Source organism: Amblyomma maculatum, chromosome 9 (assembly GCF_055883805.1).
Source record: "Amblyomma maculatum isolate TAMU_Amacu chromosome 9, ASM5588380v1, whole genome shotgun sequence".
Taxonomy (NCBI): domain Eukaryota; kingdom Metazoa; phylum Arthropoda; class Arachnida; order Ixodida; family Ixodidae; genus Amblyomma; species Amblyomma maculatum.
The window spans coordinates 78,131,582-78,151,841 of NC_139352.1; the positions used below are offsets into that span (position 1 = coordinate 78,131,582).

The window sequence follows — 20,260 nt, forward strand, 5'->3', positions numbered from 1 at the left end:
CGCGAATTGTTGTTGCGTACGCATATTCATGGTCTTAAAATAATGCACCATCTCTTAACAAACGACTGCTTTTGTAGGCGCAAAGTCAGCTTCTTTGCGAACCGTTCTTTATATAAATATATGGGCCGCGCGTTACCGCAATGCATTTCTAACCGGATTCTAGACAACGAGGGATTTTAAAAGTAGATTGCCTCCTCTATAACGCAGCATACTTTGTCACTCACTTCAAAGCGCTGGCCAACGTTCAAAGACCGGTCAACATTTTTGGTGTTCTGCGCAACGAGAAAATGTTGCGGTAAGTTGTATTTACATGCGCTTCTATGGGTCGCCCTCCCAACTCGCACCCCCGTACGTTTCGCGGGGTTTTAAAATTACTTCGCCTCGATAATGAGATTTCACATTCCCACGATCTGTTCCAGGGCGTTCATGGTTGCTCTGCACCGAATAAAGACATCATAGGTGTCCCGTGAAATTAGAAAACTGCTTTGGAATATTTCGCTTTCATGTATTCCTGTGGGCGCTAAGCCTACTTTTCACCCCCAGTCGGCTCCGCGCTACCGATAGAAGCGCCACCGCATCTTGCTTACGTCACAGAACGGTGTTGGTCTATAGTCGTGGGCAACGCTGGATTCTTTCAGCTCGGCGCCCGTGTAGCCTGATCTCCAGGACTCGACTGCTCTCGTTTTTGCTGCTAATCTTGACTTACCGGTAGAGACGCTTGCAGTGCCACTTAAGACCACCCACGCATTCTTTGTACCGTGCGTGACACCTGCCTCTACTTTCACTTCATCCCCTTCACTGCTCGATGCGCAACTGAGGTGTCCCCTCAAAGTGGAACAATTATGCCGTCTTTCCTTCACACATAACCTGTCGATATGAGCGAATTTCTGAGTGTCGTGATCAAATTAAACCCCAACTTACCCACGCTCGCGCGCGCGCGCGCGCGCGCACGCACACACACACACACACACACACACACACACACACACACACACACACACACACACACACACACACACACACACACACACACACACACACACACACACACACACACACACACACACGCACGCACACACACACACACACGCACGCGCACGCACACACACACACGACTCGAAAGCCAACGCTATAGCAAAACCAGCTGTCTCTGAACTGCAGCCATGCTTTATGATACAGACAAGTTCCTGACCGAAACGCTGATGAGGTCATTAGAAATCTTATCCCTGACGGAAATGGGGCGGTTTGCCGTAGTCTCACGATTCCAACAATTCACACACAATTCACTCTACAGCAGTTCAAGTACATCAAACTACTGGATGTTGTGAAAAACAATCTTGCTGCGTCCTTGTGCTTTGCGGTGGAGCGGGTTACGTGTTTGCCTATATCCCTAAAGAAGCCATTTTTTTACGCGTTCGTGCTTTTCTTTCAAGCTTCCGTTGCTAAAGGAATGAATAACACCGTATAAGGCAAGGACGCAATATGGTGATTGACAAACTAAATCTACGCTGCGACAGCTGACGAAAGAAACGTTCGAAATTCAAGGCAGGGATGTTTAGGACGAGTATAGTCTTAGTTGTCTGCTTTACACATAGGCGAGCATAGTACAGCGGTTACGAAAGTGATTGTATACTAGTTGCATGTTGATAGTACTTACCGATGTCGGCGAAAATTGGGGGCCAGGGTCCACCGAAACGGAAACTCGTCGTTTAAGCTCTCGACCACAAACTACTGCTCTGTCTGCAAAAAAGCTGGCGCGACCCGGACAACATTTCCCTGGTACAAGAAATAATGCTGTAAAAACGGAGACAATTTATTTTTTCATTACTTATTTATTGCGTCTCGCGATCTTGTTCTTTTGTTCTTAATTTCACGAGAGCCTCCGCCAAAGGTCTGCAAGCCACAAGGTTTGGTTCAGGGCCCCATAGTTTCTCATCTACGGCGCACCAAAGGCTACAATTTTCAGGAGAGGAGGGAGCAACGTTTTCTTACTCCTCTCTCAAAAGCGTCGGAAATACTACACGGCTCCAAAGCAGACGTTGTGACCAGAATACGTTTGGCCAAGGCTGTCACCTTCATTATTATCTGCTGTAGACGGTCAGTATTCGACGGTGACGCACTTGAGTTGCAGGTAGTCCTTCAAGGCCTCGTGTCCTAAGTCCTTACCGAAGCCCGACTGCTTGAAGCCACCGAAGGGTGCTGCCACGTCTGTCTTGTTGTAGCAGTTGATGAAACACGTGCCTGCCTGGACCCCGTCGGCCACACGAAGCGCCTTGGCAATGTCCCGCGTGAAGACGCCCGACGCGAGCCCGTACTCTGTGGCGTTTGCGCGCCGAAGCACGCCTTCCACGTCCCCATCGGTGAAACGTGATATGAGCATGATTGGCCCGAAAGACTCTTCCTTGGCAGCCGCCATGTGGTCCTCCACGTCCACGATTACTGTGGGTTCCAGAAACAGACCGGGCCTAGGAAGCCTTCGGCCTCCATGGACCAACTTGGCGCCTTCGGCGACGGCCTTCTCTACGTACTCCAGCAACTTGTCCATGTGCTGCTTGTGATTCTGAGGGCCGTGCCATGTACTGCGGTCCAGCGGATCCCCGGTCACTATCTTTTTAGCCTCGGCCACGACACGTTCCACGAAGCGGTCGTAGAGGGACTCCTCCACAAACAGGCGACCGGCAGCGATGCAGTTCTCGCCTTTGTTGAAGAAGACACTGTTCAGTCCCTGGCGCACGGCCAGGTCCAGGTCGCAGTCGGCAAATATGATCAGGGGCGATTTGCCTCCAAGCTCTAGCGAGACGCGCTTGAGGTGAGGCGCCGCGCAGTTGGCCATGATAGTGCGGCCAACCTCGGTGGAACCCGTAAAGGCCACCTTGCGCACCAGAGGGTGCTTGCACATAGCATTTCCCACCACGGAGCCCGATCCGGTGACCACGTTGAAGACGCCCGCTGGGATACCCGCTCGCACCGTCAGCTCGGCCAGCTTGAGAGCTGTGAGCGGACAGACCTGGGCGGGCTTGAGCACCAGCGTGTTGCCGGCGGCCAGACAGGCGGCGCTCTTCCATGCCACCATCATGAGCGGGTAGTTCCACGGGGTAATGATGCCGCACACGCTGCGAAAACCCATAGCATACTTTTTTTGTCAACAGGTACTTCATATGCTTACAGTCGTTTAAAAGCACGTTTCCCGTATAACACCATGCTGCGCTGAATGGTCACGACATGCATATGTATGACATCTCTCAACGCTCGACATTGACCCGCCCAAACACCGTGACGTCACAATTGAGAACAGAGTGACGTAAAGCGCACTCAACCAGCTAGAGTAGAAGGCAGCTAACAATGGTCAAGGATATTAGATCCCCTGCAACAAGGACCCGTCTCGGAACCTAACTTTGCACAGTGGTAGCCGCCATGTGGGTTTTCTGTCGAACATGTGCGTCTTGCTGGCTTTCGAGTGAAAACGTGCTCGACGCTCTTCAATGGATATCCACCTATTGTCTTTTCATTTCAGTTGGCATCGCAGATTTATTGGCAATCGGTTCTGTAACTCATTTCATGAATATCAACCGTCTCAAGCACAGACAGCGAATGCAACGCTGCCAGCATCAGCCAGCAGGATGAGCGCGACCAAGAGCGTTAGCGCCGCACTGCTCGGCAGTGAATAGTAGTCGCTATTCGGACCTTTAGTCATTTGGCTCGGATCCCAGGCTGTTTTACGTTCGGCCATTTATTTACCACAAAACGGGCACTGTGCTTTGTTGGAAAGAATATTTTGCATTACTTTTTGTTTATTACACGCTTTTCAGAGTGTAATAATTATGTTAATTTCTGCAGTTCTCGACGACCAGAAGCACGAAAAAGGAATGCCCCTAAAAACCTTTTTCGATTGATACTCTATGATGATGATTAGCGCGCGCAGCTGCTCATATTTTTAATTTTTGCGATGAATGAAATAGGCTCCGCCAATACCTGGTGAGGGGGCTGTAGGGCGGCTCCTCGCTGCCGCGGTGAGATGGACGGTAACAGGAAGGTGACTCTGTGATCACGTGATGTGTTAAGGCGCCAACGACGACGTCACAAGAAAGGTACTTAAAAACTTCGCTGCAAAACTCGCATGTTGCGTCGCTAGTGACTGCACATATTGACATGGTCGGTAAATTACGCATCAGGGGGATGGGGAGGACTCGCTTACCCGATGGGCTCCCAGCGGGTGAAGGTGAGATTCTTGCGGGGGCGGGCGTGGCTGACAGGCACCGTGCTGCCCTGCACCTTGTCGCACCATCCGGCGAAGTAGCGGAACACGTCGATGGACATGCCCACGTGCGTTTTGAGGGCCAGCGTGTAGACGGCGCCCGAGTCGAGCGCCTCGAGGGTGGCTAGTTCCTCGCGGTGCTGCTCCATGAGGTCGGCCAGCCGCAGAAGCAGGCGACCCCGGTCGCGGGCGCTCATGCGACCCCATTCGCCCTTCTCGAAGGCCGCCTGGGCGGCGCGCACCGCGCGGTCCACGTCCTCCGGGGAGGCGCTCTCCACTCGGCACAGAACACTCTCGTCACTGGGATTCACCACCTGCGAATCACCAGCCTTTTACTGCACTCGCACAAGAGCACGCCGTCACGGCCCAGATCACAGATGCTTTGGCGACAGAACGAAGACACGTGCACAAAAGCATAAGCGCAGAAGGAAACAGTTTGTACACAAGAACAAATTCTGCTGCTACGTGTGCACTGAAGATGGAATGAATCTAGCTTTGCAACGAAATGCAGCGAGCGAAATGCATCGTGCGTAAGTGTATCTCAAGTTTCCGCTGCAAATGCTGTCGTTGCAATTATGAGAGCCGAGTACATCTCAAGGTTTATCATTGGCAACCTTTTCACAGTAATAATAGGAAGCATAGAAAAATGTCCCTCTTTTTGAAATTGGCCGATAAATTTCTCATAAGCTTTATCCAAGGATTCAGGTAATAATTGCTTCGTAACAAAAAAGCGCATTCCTTCCTTGTCCCAACTAGATTTCCGCCTGCAGGTGAAAATAGAAATCTAGTTATAACAAATGACGTGCTCTTTATATTCATAGTTATAGGGTAATAACTGACTGAATGCGGTATATAGTTCTTGTGTGAATAGCTGCGTTGTCTTTGTTCACCTTGTTTTCCACTGCTCACTATCGTGCTGAGTGCTTTTTACGTCCCTGAGCTTTGTTCCGTTACTGGACGATATGCGTTATCTATTAGCCCAATGCTGTAACTTTCTATTTTACCGTGATCTCCTAAAGCTTGTCGACTGTACTCGCGCCTTTGGACAAGAAATATTCCTTACCTTTTAAAATAACTGATTTACGAAGACCACAATATTGCACCTTTTATATCCTATACGTTCGACACATGTCTTGCAGGAAATCTCCTAGCGTAGCATACTGGCGACCGCTCTGTTATTCCAACGCCGTTATGTGCGCGTCCATTCTTTTTTGAGATCACACACTCAGTCAAATGAATATCAATTGATAAGGATGGATATGGCTTCAGAGTGGCGGATCATGGACTTGTTGTCAAGACAGCAGTAGTCACAGGGTGTTTTTTTCTTTCGTTATTTGAACTGAATTATCGCTCTCAACCATACGACCACAATCAACTCGTGGATTCTAATATTCAGAGTTAATGTCCACACTCATCTGTGCACCTTCCCCTGCTCCGTTGTGCCTTCATTAGGAGGTAACTAAGCACTAACAGCACAAGAAAAGGCAAAACACCAGAACACCAGGGCATGAGTGCAATAAAAGCAGCGTAGGGAGATCGGGGATACTGCCCCAGCTTACCTCCGAGCTGCGTCCCCAAGAGCTGTTGACGAACTTGCCGTCGATGAAGAGCTGGTGCGCCACACGGATGTCGAGTCCGTTGGCGCGAAGTTCGACAGCATCGTACGTCACCTCATCGCCGCCTGAGCCTTGGCCGCGGGAGCGCAGCACGGCGGCTCGGGTGAAGTCGGCAAAGCGCGATGCCAGGTAGACGTCTTCCGCAGCCAGCTGAAGCGCGCAGGCGTCGCGCGCCTCTTCGACGAGCCGCGTCACGTCCATGGAGCCGGCGCCGCACTCGAACAAGTCCGTCTCCTCGTCGACGTCGCGGCGCAGGATGCCTTTCCATATTCCCTGTTATACGAGAGAGTACGGCCCGCTACCACCAGACCCCCACCGATTCCTCCTGAACCCTTTGCAACCACCCCACCGCCACCCTCGCCCACATCCTGTTCCAATACACAGCAGGGTCTGGAGCACCTTACCACCTGGGAGGACTGGGAGACCCTGCTCCACTCTGAGGACCCGGTCAAGCAGAAGATCGCCACAGACTGGGCTGCCGACGTCATGAACCACAGGAACATGAATGTTTGAGTGTAGTGGGGCCGTGCGGGGGCCCAGATGCAAGCATGCCCAAAATTCCTGTGTTATATTAAAGATATTACAACCGCCACCGGAACCAGAAGTGGTGGTAGCCGAACTGACAACCGGCGATTCAGAAGGGCAAAAACAACACGACTGAAACTGCGAATGTAAATTGGTTTACATGAAAGGGAAGGGTAAGTATCTGTCACACTTTCTTGATAAACACCTGACCAGCGCCTAGGAAGGACGGTGGGAGTGAAAGCAGAGAAAACGAGGTGCCGTAGTGAATAACTACGGTGTAATCCGCTCTAGCCAAGCCATACAAACCTGAATGCGCGGTCTACGAGTACAGTACCTGACTCGACATCAAAAAGCATTGGAAGGTTCATTCTTATTCCATCTTCCCACCTCAAATGAGTAACCTCCGAATCGGCCATGTCAGCTGCCAGCTATTGAAGGCCAGAAATTTTTTTTTGCAATGCCAACGCTGGCAGACGGTTGGTTGGTTGGTTGGTTCATAGGAAGGGAAAGGCGCAGTATCTGTCACACTTGCTCTGTGGACACCTGAACCGCGCCGTAAGGGAAGGGATGAAGGTGGGAGTGAAAGTGGATAGAGAGAAAGGGGGGCCGTAGTGGAGGGCTACGGAGTAATTTCGACCACCTGGGGATCTTTAACGTGCGCTGACATCGCACAGCACACGGACGCCACTTCGTTTCGCCTCCATCGAAACGCAGCCGCCGAGGCCGGGATTCGATCCCGGGTACTCCGGCACAGTAGTCGGGCGTCTTACCACTGCACCACCCCGGCGGGGCCAGACGGGCGCCGATGCCGGATTTTCGGTGAGTGGAGCCGGCGCCTGAACCGCGCCGTAAGGGAAGGGAGGAAAGTGGGAGTGAAAGTAAAAAGAGAGAAAGAGGAGCCGTAGTGGAGGGCTACGGAGTAATTTCAACCGCTTGGGGATCTTTAACGTGCGCTGACATCAAGATCCTTGCCCTGATGGGGCTGGGACTGGTAGGTCACCGCCGCTTACGGCGGGGGCTAGCCTGTTACTGATTTTTACTGCGAAAGCAATACAGCTAGCACTTTTCTGCCGTCGGTGTAGGTCGTTCCTTCGCTTCGTGACGTCACGACCAGCGGAGAGCAGGGGCCCCAACTTGTCTCTTCGGATGTAGTCGTTCCTTCACTCGGCGCGGCGGCTACCACGTGACAGCGTGACGTCACGACCAGAGGAGAGCAGGGGCCCCAACTCGTCTCTTCAGTCGTAGTCGTTCCTTCGCTCGGCGCGGCGGCTACCCCGTGACGGCCTCCTCGGTTCGCTGCGTGAGGGCGCTCGCTAGGAGAGGATAAACGGGGCGCCGCAGGCGCGCTCCGCTTAGTCATGTCTGAGCAGTTGTGCAAAGTGTCGCTGGAGCGACGAGCTGCGCGCAAACGCCGGCGCTGTGCCGAGGAGACAGATGAAAGGCGAGCAGTTGGCTAAGCAACGCGCCTATGCCGCAGAATGGCGAGCCCGGCGGCGTTCTACAAGTTCAGTGAGCGAGAGTAGTTTCATGGACTCTTTGAATGCCGAATAATAGTCTATGAGTAGTGCAGAGCGATATAATTACCACAGAAGAAAGCGCCGTGTAGAAGAGCGTGTTCATTGGAATAAACAAAAAAAAATGGCTGAGGCTTAGCTTGGTTAAGCCTGGTCAGATGCGAAGCATATTGATTGCTAAACTCGGCTTTCCATGGTTACACTTGGCTAAACTTTCCTTTCCTTGGTTACACGTGCTTTTACACGGTTTAAACTTGGAATGCACAATGTTTTCCCATCGCATAAAACTAGGTAATAGCATGACTCGTTCATCTCTAATCTAACTGTGTTACCGACACGCACAATGAACATGTCGTCCCCCAGGCCAACGATACTCGATTGCCACTACGCGATTATGTACTCAAAGCAAAAGCTCTTAGAACACCGACGTGCACGGCGTGCAACCGCAGCCGACGGCGCGAGCTGGCTGGACCAACGGCTGGACCCCCGTCTCTCCTCTGTCGTGACGTCAGCGTATCACGTGGTGTGATGTCACCATACCACGTGGTCCGCACGGCGTGCAACCGCAGCCGACGGCGCGAGCTGCACCCCCGTCTATCCTCTGTCGTGACGTCAGCGTATCACGTGGTGCGACGTAGCATTCCACATTCTTTGCACGGCGTGTAACCGTCACGAAGGGCTGTGGTTTACCTCTAGCAATATGCTTTGCATAAAAGTAGAAACCATGTTGTATCCAGAGTAAATCCTTTAGTTGCACAAAAGGCGAAGCCGTGCAAAGTCACTAGCAGAGCCAAGCGCAGCCAGGGAGTAACCAGAGCTAAGCCACAGCTAATTTTTTTATCTGTTGTAGGCCGTCATTGCACCCGCCACCGCTTAGGTGGTGGTGGACGACGGCTGTTGTTGCGACCCGCGTCTTTCTCTCCCTATTCTTTTTTTTCTTTCTTGTCTATTTTCTCTTCTGTCCGCACGAGGCAGCGGAGGTAGCTCAGCTACGGAGCCAGTAGCAAGCCCGTGCATGTTCTTTTCTTTCTTCCTACAGCCACAACAACAACGCTGACATCGCACAGCACACGGACGCCTCTTCGTTTCGCCTCCATTGAAAAGCAGCCGCCGCGGTCGGGATCGAACCTGGGTACCCTGGCACAGCAGTCGGGCGTCTTACCACTTCACCACCGAGGCGGGGCAAAACAATCAACACTATCGTGTTAAAAAGTGAAGATGAAGAGGTGCCGTATTTCGGCCCCCTTGGGGTTTCTAACATGCCCCACCGCGGTAACGTAATGGTTAAGATGCCCGACTACTGTCCGAAGTACCCGGATTCGAACCCGACCGCTGGCCGCTGCGTTTCGGTGGAGGCGAAACGGAGAGGTGTTTGTGTGGTGTGCTTTGTCAGCGCACGTTAAAGATCCCTGGTTAGTCGAAACTACTGCGAAGCCCGCTACACGGCACCTGTTTTCGTTTTCTCTCATCTTCCTCCCTTGCTTTATAGCGGAGGCGAAAAGCAAGGCGCCCGTGTGCTGTGCGACGTTAGTGCACGTTAAAGAACCCCAGGTGGTCGAAATTTCCGGAGTCCTCCACTACGGCGTCTCTCATAGTCTGAATCGCTTTGGGACGTTAAACCCCACAAACCAACCAACCAACCAGCATTTGAATTGTCCGCGGAAAAAGTGACAGATACTGCGCCTTTCCTTTGACAGGTGGCTCAGCTACAGAGCCAGTAGCAGGCCCGTGCATTTTCTTTTCTGTCTTCCTACAGCCACAACAACAACAACAACATAAGCGAGAAGCCTCAGCCTTATAGACTACTGCCAGCCAGCGGTCTGCGTGGGCTTTCCCAGATTCTGAATTCCAAAGAAAGTCACTCATTGCTTAAGAGCTTTCGATTTTGTTATAAATTGATTACATATTCGCCAATTCAAGTATTTTTTTTTCCTGTTCTTGATTACAGTAATCAATTCTTTGCAAAAATTGTGTGTGTGTGGGGTTTAACGTCTCCAAGCGAAGGGATGCCTTAGTGGAGGGCCGGTAATTTTCACCACCCGGAGTTCAGTAACGTGCACTGACATCGAAAAGCACTCGGGCGCCTTGCTTTTCGCCTCCACCGGGATTCGATCCTGATTCCGTGGCCACAACTAACACCTTATAGTCCACCGCAGCTTGCGTTAGGGTTGCAATGGCGTTTGAGTCAATGTTCTGTCGTGGAGCTGGTGGCACCACAACCTTGTTGTCGACGGTAGCAGAAGCCAGAGGGCGGAAACGCACGCTAAGGTGGGTAGGTCTAGCTGCAGGCCACTGTTATTGGAGTTCAACAAGCCCATACAGCTGGTCAGGAAGGTGATCTTGGCATCCCAGAAGTGACGGAATTTTCTCTGGCGCTCTTTGCGACATTGCAATGCATGCAGAAATGAAACGCCCCTGATCGCGGCACGCTCCTATCACTGCCGCACTCCCCGCATAATGGTGGTGGTGGTGGTGGTTAAAACATTTATTCACCAATAAGTGGCAAAAGATAGCTGATTGAACATCGCCACTGCGTGGTGAAGTTAAGGCAGTGTTAAAAGCACTATAGCGTCTGCTCTTATGACGAAGCTTGAGTGTCCCAGTAATTTTTTATTTCCGGGGTGGTGCAGTGGTAAGACACCTGACTACTGTGCCGGAGTGCCCGGGTTCGAACCCGACCTCGGCGGCTGCGTTTCGATGGAGGCGAAACGAAGAGGCGTCGTGTGCTGTGCGATGTCAGCGCACATTAAAGATCCCCAGGTGGTCGAAATTACTCCGCAACCCTCCACTGCGGCTCCTCTATCTCTATATCCACTTTCACTCCCACCTTCCTCCCTTCCCTTACGGCGCGGTTCAGGTGTCCACAGCTGCAAATCGTCCGTGTGCTGTGCGATGTCAGCGCACGTTAAAGATCCCCAGGTGGTCGAAATTACTCCGTAGTCCTCCACTACGGCTCCTCTTTCTCTCTTTCCACTTTCACTCCCACCTTCCTCCCTTCCCTTACGGTGCGGTTGAGGTGCGCACAGAAAACAAGTGAGACAGTTACCGCGCCTTTCCCTTCCTATAAATAAATCAGTCCACAGCTGCAAGTGTGACAGATACTTCCTATGAACCCCCCCCCCCCCCCCCCCTCCCCCTTATTTCTATAGGATGGAAAAACAAAACTAAAAAACCCTCACGTGCCAGCAGGCAGCAGAACAAAGGAGTGCACGATGGCGGCTCGAAGGTAGTTTTCGTCAAAAGCGCATTCAGCTAATGCCTTTTTCTATTATGCGGATATAAAAGTGCAGCTGTTGCAGTGTGTGGAGCTCAAGTCTCGGCAAGGCCCAGTGAAGACACCGCTCTAATTCACAGCGTCACTGGCACGGCTAACTGTGCTGGAAAATACAATCCACCAGGCTGATCGCTTCTCTAGCCGAGAAGAAGCTCGAGCCTTCCAGACTTGCTCTGCCGAACTCTGCGGGCTGTGGCTTCTATAGGCTCAGCCACGGACGCGACCGCAGGTTTCTGGCGGCGGTCATATATGAATTCCAAAGAAAGCGTAATGCATGTCTTGCATTATTTGCCGCAATCTATCGAAGGATGTAGCGTAATCGTCGGCAAATTAATTTGTGGACACCTGAACTGCGTCGTAGTCGGAGAAAACGAAAAAAAAAAGAAAGAAAGGAGTGCCTTAGTGGAAGGCTGAGGAATAATTTCGAGCACTAGACTGCTTAAGCTCCTCCCTCAGTGGCGCAGTGGTGGTTAAGGCACCCGATTTCGCAGTACTCGGTTTCTCACCCGTCCGCCGGAACGGTATTTTGATTCGGGCCAAACGGATAGGTGTCTGTTCTTTGCGATGTCAGTGCATGTTGAACATAATAATAATAATAATAATAATAATAATAATAATAATAATAATAATAATAATAATAATAATAATAATAATAATAATAATAATAATAAAATAATAATAATAATAATAATTATTATTATTATTATTATTATTATTATTATTATTATTATTATTATTATTATTATTATTATTATTATTATTATTATTATTATTATTATTATTATTATTATTATTATTATTATTATTATTATTATTGAACAAAATGAATACAAAGTTCCAGAAGCGCCCCGCCGGGGTGGTGCAGTGGTAAGACGCCCGACTACTGTCCGGAATACCCGGCTTCGAACCCGACCTCGGCGGCTGCGTTTCGATGGAGGCGAAACGAAGAGGCGTCCGTGTGCTGTGCGATGTCAGCGCACGGTAAAGATCCCCAAGTGGTCGGAATCACTCTGTAGCCCTCCACTCCAGATTCTCTTTCTCTCCCACCTTCCTCCCTTCCCTTACGGAGCGGTTTAGGTGTTCACAGACACGTGTGTGACAGATACTGCGCCTTTCCCTTCCTGTGAACCAATTATTATTATTTAGTTCCAGAAGCGAGCCTGTAGTAGTAGTAGTAATAATGATAATAAATTCTTCATAGGAAATGAAAGGCGCAGCATTTGTCACTTTCTCCGTGGATCAACAGTGCTCTAAAAAGACTGATTCATTTATAGGAAGGGAAAGGCGCGGTAACTGTCGCACTTGGTTTCTGTGGACACCTCAACCGCGCAGTGAGGGAAGGGAGTAAGATGGGAGTGAAAGTGGAAAGAGAGAAAGAAGAGCCGTAGTGGAGGTCTACGGAGTAATTTCAACCACCTGGGGATCTTTAACGTGCGCTGACATCGCACAGCACACGGAAGCCTCTTCGTTTCGCCTCCATCGAAACGCAGCCGCCGAGGTCGGGTTCGAACCCGGGTACTCCGGCACAGTAGCCGGGCGTCTTACCACTGCACCACCCCGGCGGGGCTGGGGATCTTTAACGTGCGCTGACATCGCAAGAAAGTGAGGAAAGTGAGAGAAAGCGGAAAGAAGTGGCGTAAGATGGCGGGCTAAGGAATAGTTTCGACTACCTGGGGATCTTTAACGTGTACTTACAACGCACAGCACACCGATGACTCTCGATCCGTTTCGCCTCCACTTAAACGCAGCCACCTGCGCGAAGAAGAAGAAGAAGAAGAAGAAAAAGAAAAAGAAAAAGAAAAAGAGAAAGAGAAAGAGAAAGAGAAAGAAAAAGAAAAAGAAAAAGAAAAAGAAAAAGAAAAAGAAAAAGGAAAAGGAGAAGAAGAAGAAGAAGAAGAAGAAGAAGAAGAAGAAGAAGAAGAAGAAGAAGAAGAAGAAGAAGAAGAAGAAGAAGAAGAAGAAGAAGAAGAAGATAGATAGATAGATAGATAGATAGATAGATAGATAGATAGATAGATAGATAGATAGATAGATAGATAGATAGATAGATAGATAGATAGATAGATAGATAGATAGATAGATAGATAGATAGATAGATAGATAGATAGATAGATAGATAGATAGATAGATAGATAGATAGATAGATAGATAGATAGATAGATAGATAGATAGATAGATAGATAGATAGATAGATAGATAGATAGATAGATAGATAGATAGATAGATAGATAGATAGATAGATAGATAGATAGATAGATAGATAGATAGATAGATAGATAGATAGATAGATAGATAGATAGATAGATAGATAGATAGATAGATAGATAGATAGATAGATAGATAGATAGATAGATAGATAGATAGATAGATAGATAGATAGATAGATAGATAGATAGATAGATAGATAGATAGATAGATAGATAGATAGATAGATAGATAGATAGATAGATAGATAGATAGATAGATAGATAGATAGATAGATAGATAGATAGATAGATAGATAGATAGATAGATAGATAGATAGATAGATAGATAGATAGATAGATAGATAGATAGATAGATAGATAGATAGATAGATAGATAGATAGATAGATAGATAGATAGATAGATAGATAGATAGATAGATAGATAGATAGATAGATAGATAGATAGATAGATAGATAGATAGATAGATAGATAGATAGATAGATAGATAGATAGATAGATAGATAGATAGATAGATAGATAGATAGATAGATAGATAGATAGATAGATAGATAGATAGATAGATAGATAGATAGATAGATAGATAGATAGATAGATAGATAGATAGATAGATAGATAGATAGATAGATAGATAGATAGATAGATAGATAGATAGATAGATAGATAGATAGATAGATAGATAGATAGATAGATAGATAGATAGATAGATAGATAGATAGATAGATAGATAGATAGATAGATAGATAGATAGATAGATAGATAGATAGATAGATAGATAGATAGATAGATAGATAGATAGATAGATAGATAGATAGATAGATAGATAGATAGATAGATAGATAGATAGATAAACTGGGTAGTTGGTAGAGGCGAATGAGAACCGCGAGTTGCTAGGACAGAAAGTTCGTTCGAACGTAGTGACGGCGATGTGCCCCAGAGTTTGACGTAGAGACGATGTTATACCACTAGAAGTCTTCTATACACCAGAATGAGAATGGTCAACAACGAGAGGCAAGGGGTGCTCATACGTGAAGTGATTCCCCTATGGCATAAATAAAGCTGAAACCACAGAGTAAACTAGTATGTGCAAAAGCCGTGTCTTTACTTTCAAGCCGAACCTAAACGTAGCCACGCTCATTACTCTCGCGTAACTCCATGCAGGTTTAACCACAGGCTAAGATAAACCAAAGCTAATTTTTTACTGAAGACGTAAATCGGCCGCCGCTTTTCAAAGCAGGCGACAAGCAAGGTATCTGCGTGCTGTGTGATGTCAGTGTACGTTAAAGAACCCCAGGTGATCTAAATTGCCCGAGTCGCTCCGCTTAAACTCCATAAAGAACATAAAAAAAAATATCCGGCTTCCCTTGGTGTTCAATGAAAAGGCGGTAAAAAGCTATCGCGTCTACGTCAAGCGTACCACTAATTTTTTAACAGGTTATTTATTGACTGATTGATTCTTATATCAATGGTTTCTTGGGTTTAGTCCCCAAGCCGATGTACAAAAGAGGAAAGTGGGAGTAAGTGCGGCTACTGCGTTTCTCATTCTCTCTTTTCTTCGTGGTGATCCCTTTTTACTTTAGATGTTAAAAAGAAACTTCCCTGGTTTCTTTTGCGGTTCTTTGTCTCTGCGTTAGCAGTGCCATTTTTACAGCGAGTGGTACTCAGCTCTTTTCCCACGAGAGCAACTATAAGAATGACTGACCGCATTTGTCTCAACTACATCGATGATACTGTACACGTTGCAGCATGCCCAGTTTCTACGTCATTTCCTTAAAGCTTGCACACACACACACTGTTGCTTCAGGAGGTGACTCGATGTAGCAGTTTGTACTCGTCCCCTGGCCACCCCCTGACAGATGGCACGTCCTCGAAAGTATGTCCGCTGTCGTTGGCCATCAGGTCAGACTCACGGGTATTGTACCAGCGGTCTTGTACCATGGGACCTCTCGCTGTATATGCTTGTAACTTTGGATTCCCTAATAAACTTTCAACTTTCAACCCTATTAACGTGGCAAAAATGTCACGCACCGCCGAGACTGCAAAATAAATAACATTGTACGTGCCCATGGGTCGGGGTTCTCACCCTGAGTTTCTCCACGAGAGCCTTCTCCTGGTCGGTGAGCTCAAGGGTCTCCCCGTTCGTGTTCTCCTGTCCGAAACGGGAGGCGAGGCTGACGCGACCGGTCTCTTCGGAGGCTAGCTGGCGCACGTTGACCCAGACGCCGTCACAGCCGCACAGCAGCAGCCCCGCGTCGTGCACCAGGCCCGGACGAGACATGCCCTCGACGGAAACAGGCCGGGCGCCTTCCACGGGACCCGAGGGCCACAGGCTGGAGCCGTACACACGGGTCGCCTGCGTGCGCCCACGGGTCCTTGAGTTTAAACCAGCGTGCTGCTGTGCCATTTTGTTTGCCACAGCCGAAGGGATTTAAGAAACGACGTAGGAGAGAACCGAGCACGGGAAATAACGACACACAAAAATGCATAAGCTTGTTTTAACTAATAACGCTATAGCATTAAGGGCTCCGTGTCGCAGAAACGCCAGTGTTGCCGTTGTTGTAACGCGAAAATCAGAAGAAACTAAAAAAAAGAAAAATAAAAGATTTGCGGGAAACCCGCGGAGTCGGACACGGTTTCTTCATAGTGCGAAGTGAGCACGCAACCACTCCGCCACAAAACCGCATTGCTTCTCTCCGCATACAGGTGGATGCATTGCCTTATAAATCATGACTTTCAGCTAATGTTTATGTGCGTCATTAGAAAGATACTAATTACAGAAGTAATAGTTAAGCGTGTAGAAAAGAACGTTTCCGCTTTACTTACCTGCGATGTGGTGCTGATTGGAAAATTACGGCTTTACCGCAATAGATGGCGCGGGCCACCGATCTATTCAAGGCCTGACACATCCATCCAGCGTCTTCAAAGCGAACGGGGACCCGATAACGCTATCGCGCTGAACTCTTAAAGGCGAAGCTTAAGTGTCCTTCAATTTTTTTTTTCGCGGTTTGCGTACGTTATACCCGTTTTTGCATAATGAACTATCGTGCTTCAGAACAGCTTGCTCGGTTCGAGAAGTATTAAATGCGGATAATTGGAGGCCTCTCAGATACCCTCCATCATGCGTGCATTGGCGTGTGTGTGCATGTATACCAAGTAATTCTTTAACATCTTCAGGTTTTTATCTTGTATACTTCGGTGAGGTTGGCGCAGGTGGATTGTACAGCAAGGCAAGCATTTTGTCCGTGGTATAATTTGATTCCACGATTAAATAAGACGAACTAATCAACCAGTTTATGTTAAATTTAAAGGACAGTGATGCATTCCGAAGTTGAAGGCCGTCGCCAACGAAGGTGAGTCGAGTTTCAAAATTTTCTCAACCAGCCGTAGTTCGAAAGATGGAAATAAAAAAAAAAACGCTCATTTGAAAGCTGCTTCAGCGGGCATTCTCGTATTTCGTGTTTATAAAATGACGTCTCTCCGCGCTTTATTGACGTCAAAATAATATTAATTTGTGTTGTGAACTATATATACACGAACGGCGTCTGTACTGGATACATAAGAAATGCGACTGGCGCCGTTTTATAAATATGTTGTTGCGAAGCCAACCAAACAAGCTTTCTGATCCGTATTTCGATATTCGATATTTCGAAATACATTACCGATTTACAAAAGTGAAGAAAGGAACTCAGCCTTGACATCGACGGCCCTCATTTTCGAAACATAATGCCGTCAAAAATGAATTTAAAAGTTGATTTATTTCAGTTATTTGTCAAATTAGCTCGATCACGTACAAGACCTTCGCCCTACAACACAATCCACATACATAGATCATGCAGGCGTATCTCTCACAGTTCTTCTGTGGACGTAAAAAAAATCAATGCGCTTAAATGGGTACAAAATGAGCACTTTTTGACTAAAACAATGGCCCAATTCTCAAGCGGTTTCAACCCGCACAGATCAAACAGCATGGACATGTTGACTGACTATTTAGTAACCAATAGATATTCACTGTTCCCCTTCCATACTGCAAGTGTTTCTTTTTTACCTCCGAGCAAGGTACGGTCCTTACAGTTCGGTCTACTTGATTGGTTATAAGGTCACGTTCGATCTGCTTTGAGGCAGTGTGAAGTCAAAATGATGATGATAGTTAAGTCAAAATCCTAAACGCTCTGTCAGCTGCATGTACTGATGTAAGTGCGAACTTCTATAACTGCTTGCTTCAGTTCTGATTCCTCGTGGAATATTCATTTCAACCGTGTCATATAGCATATCTAGCGGTCCAGCTGTCTAGCTTGTCCCCTTGAATCATCTCGCCCAGCACACTGCCTGTACATTCAATCTGGCCATGGCCTTTATCCCCGCCCTTGTAAAGGCCTTTCAAGGGTTGAGCTAGGAATGGCTTCTGCTCCGCCTTTATACTGATACTCTGCTGTGCCCGGCAGCTCTCAAACACTTTGACCCTCTTTCTCTGGCACTATCCGCACTGTACGGAGAAGTCTTTGGACATCTACCCCACGGTGTGGGCCTGCCCATCCAACCCTGCTATCCCCCTAACCCCAACGGGACGAAGAAGCGACCCTGCTTGGCTGCTCTGACCTACAGACCCAACGCCCTTGGTGGAGCGCTCCCGGGCAGCGGCCGACTCCACTGGGAGTCCCTAGTACGGGACCCCATCTAGTGCTTGTGAAGACCAGCCTGCTCCAAATCATGCCTTCCTCTACACGTTCATTCCGTGTCATTAAAGGTCTTCACCACCACCATTAGTACATTCTCCGACCTCTGAGAGGGGAATAAATTATGCCTAACCTGTCCTTCGAGCGTGATCCAGGCTCCGGGCACCTTATCCATGCCCCGGATGAAGTTGTGCAGCGCCTGACCACTCAGCTTGGCGAAGTCGACACGCCGCAGCTCCCGCTTGTTGAGCATGGGGTCGTAGGTGGCGCCTTCAGTGGGCTGCACGATGCGCGGGGCCTTGCCGGAGGCGATCAGCTCCACGGCCTCGCCCTGTGCACCGCAGTTATTAGACGACAGCTCGTCTACATTCGAGCATCTTCACAATCACTTCGTCCGACCAAGACCAGCGGCCCGATATGGCCCCAGCGAAGTTTTAATCATGCTTTCTTTGCGCCAACCACCGCCGTGTTATTCAATTTTCATGTAACTCATCGCTCTAAGTGAGTTTCAGTCGGTACGTTAACATTTTTCTTATAATCAACTACGACCAACAACAGTACAGGATAGTGGAGAGAAAATTGCGATGGAAACAAGCTGAAGGTGAAAACTAAAATGAGAGACTCAGAAATACATTATTTCAGTGGTGTTGTATTCACTTCTCTTTGTCGACTCTGGTGCATGCGTGTTGTTGTTGTTGTTGTGGCTGTAGGAAGAAGGAAAAGAAAATGCACGGGCCTGCTACTGGCTCTGTAGCTGAGCCACCTGCGCTGCCTCGTGCAGATAGAAGAGAAAATAGAGAAGAAAGAAAAGGAAGAGGGAAAGAAAGACGCGCGCCGCAACAACAGCCGTCGTCCACCACCAGCGGTGGCGTGTGCAATGACGGCCTATAACAGATAAAAATTCAGTGCCAGGCTAGCCCCCGCCGCAAGCGGGGGTGACCAACCTGTGCCAGCCCCATCAGGGGAGAGCCAGCCTTGTGCATGCGTGAGAGCCGCTTGTCGCATTGCCGTTCAAGGATCAACAGGCAGTGACTGTGGACACCACGATCATCGTCGTGTTCGACACACCGCGCATGCGCGTTTCGATCCTTACCATGGCCTTGACGCCCTCTGGGAAGAGGAACCGGGCGTAGAGTGTGTCCACGGTGTCATCGGGCAGCACCTCGCACTCTCGCTGCAGCAGCAAGGGTCCCGTGTCCAGGCCGTCGTCGGCCCAGAACACGCTCAGGCCGCCTCGCTTGTCGCCCTCGATCAGTGTCCTGCACGAACGACCCCCTAGATGGCAGCACAGCGCTCTCCAGAACGATAATAATAATAATCAATCAATCAATATTTATTTAATGTGCGCAGGAACAACCATGTGGTCTTCGTGCTGCAGCAAAAATATAAAAAAATGAAAATGCACACACAAGTTTTACACAGAGATAGAACACAAAAGAAGAAATAAACAACATGAAATGACACTGAGACGAAAGGTGTCACGGAAAGAAAGAAATCAGTGAGTAGCATGTCTTACATACACAGTGAGAGATTTGTTGAGCACATCACGAAAGCTAAAAAAGAGAGAAAAAACAACAACAAATAACTGACATTAATTATAGTAATATAGAAATATACATAAAATAAACAACCATTCCCAGCACAAGTGCGTGGTACTTAAAACACAGGCTAGAAATAAAGGAAAATACAATAAAGAAATAGAATTGAACACGGGACAGTAAGATTCGAATATAAAGTTTAAAGTTAAAATATAAATAAGAAACGGATAAAAAGCAGTTCAAGACAGCATTGAACAGGAGTGACTGTGTAATAATAATAATATAATAATAATAATAATAATAATAATAATAATAATAATAATAATAATAATAATAATAATAATAATAATAATAATAATAATAGGTTCACAGGCAAGGAAAGGCGCAGTATCTGTCACACTTGTTGTGTGAACACCTGAACCGCGCCGCCAGAACGGTGTAGAAGTTATTACTTATGCTTAGATGCCATTATAGCCTCCGGATACTTTCCTTTACCTACTAATATGTCACCGGTCTTGCTTATTTGCGGTCGACATGCAAATGCCTCTCACCCCATCCCCAAATTAAAGGTTTAGTTATTGCTAAATTAGCACCGGTGATTAAGCGAGCTGTAAAGTGCATGCGCGAGGGAGGAGGAGCTGCGTACGGGAGCCTTCAAAT

At 48.0% G+C, this 20,260-nt stretch overlaps 1 protein-coding gene across 1 annotated transcript in view; it reads right to left on the minus strand.

Annotated features, from left to right (window-relative positions):
* Positions 1-1,812: 1,812 nt before the first annotated feature.
* LOC146179512 (cytosolic 10-formyltetrahydrofolate dehydrogenase) overlaps positions 1,813-20,260 on the minus strand; it is a 50,064-nt gene continuing 31,616 nt past the window's right edge. Inside the window, exons 3-8 of the mRNA XM_084580205.1 lie at positions 19,156-19,321; positions 18,196-18,393; positions 15,473-15,742; positions 5,815-6,144; positions 4,196-4,569; positions 1,813-3,113 (exon numbers count right to left, since the gene is read on the minus strand). Of these exons, the coding sequence (XP_084436331.1) occupies positions 2,099-3,113; positions 4,196-4,569; positions 5,815-6,144; positions 15,473-15,742; positions 18,196-18,393; positions 19,156-19,321 (2,353 nt within the window). The 3' untranslated portion in view covers positions 1,813-2,098. The remainder of the gene's footprint in view (positions 3,114-4,195; positions 4,570-5,814; positions 6,145-15,472; positions 15,743-18,195; positions 18,394-19,155; positions 19,322-20,260) is intronic.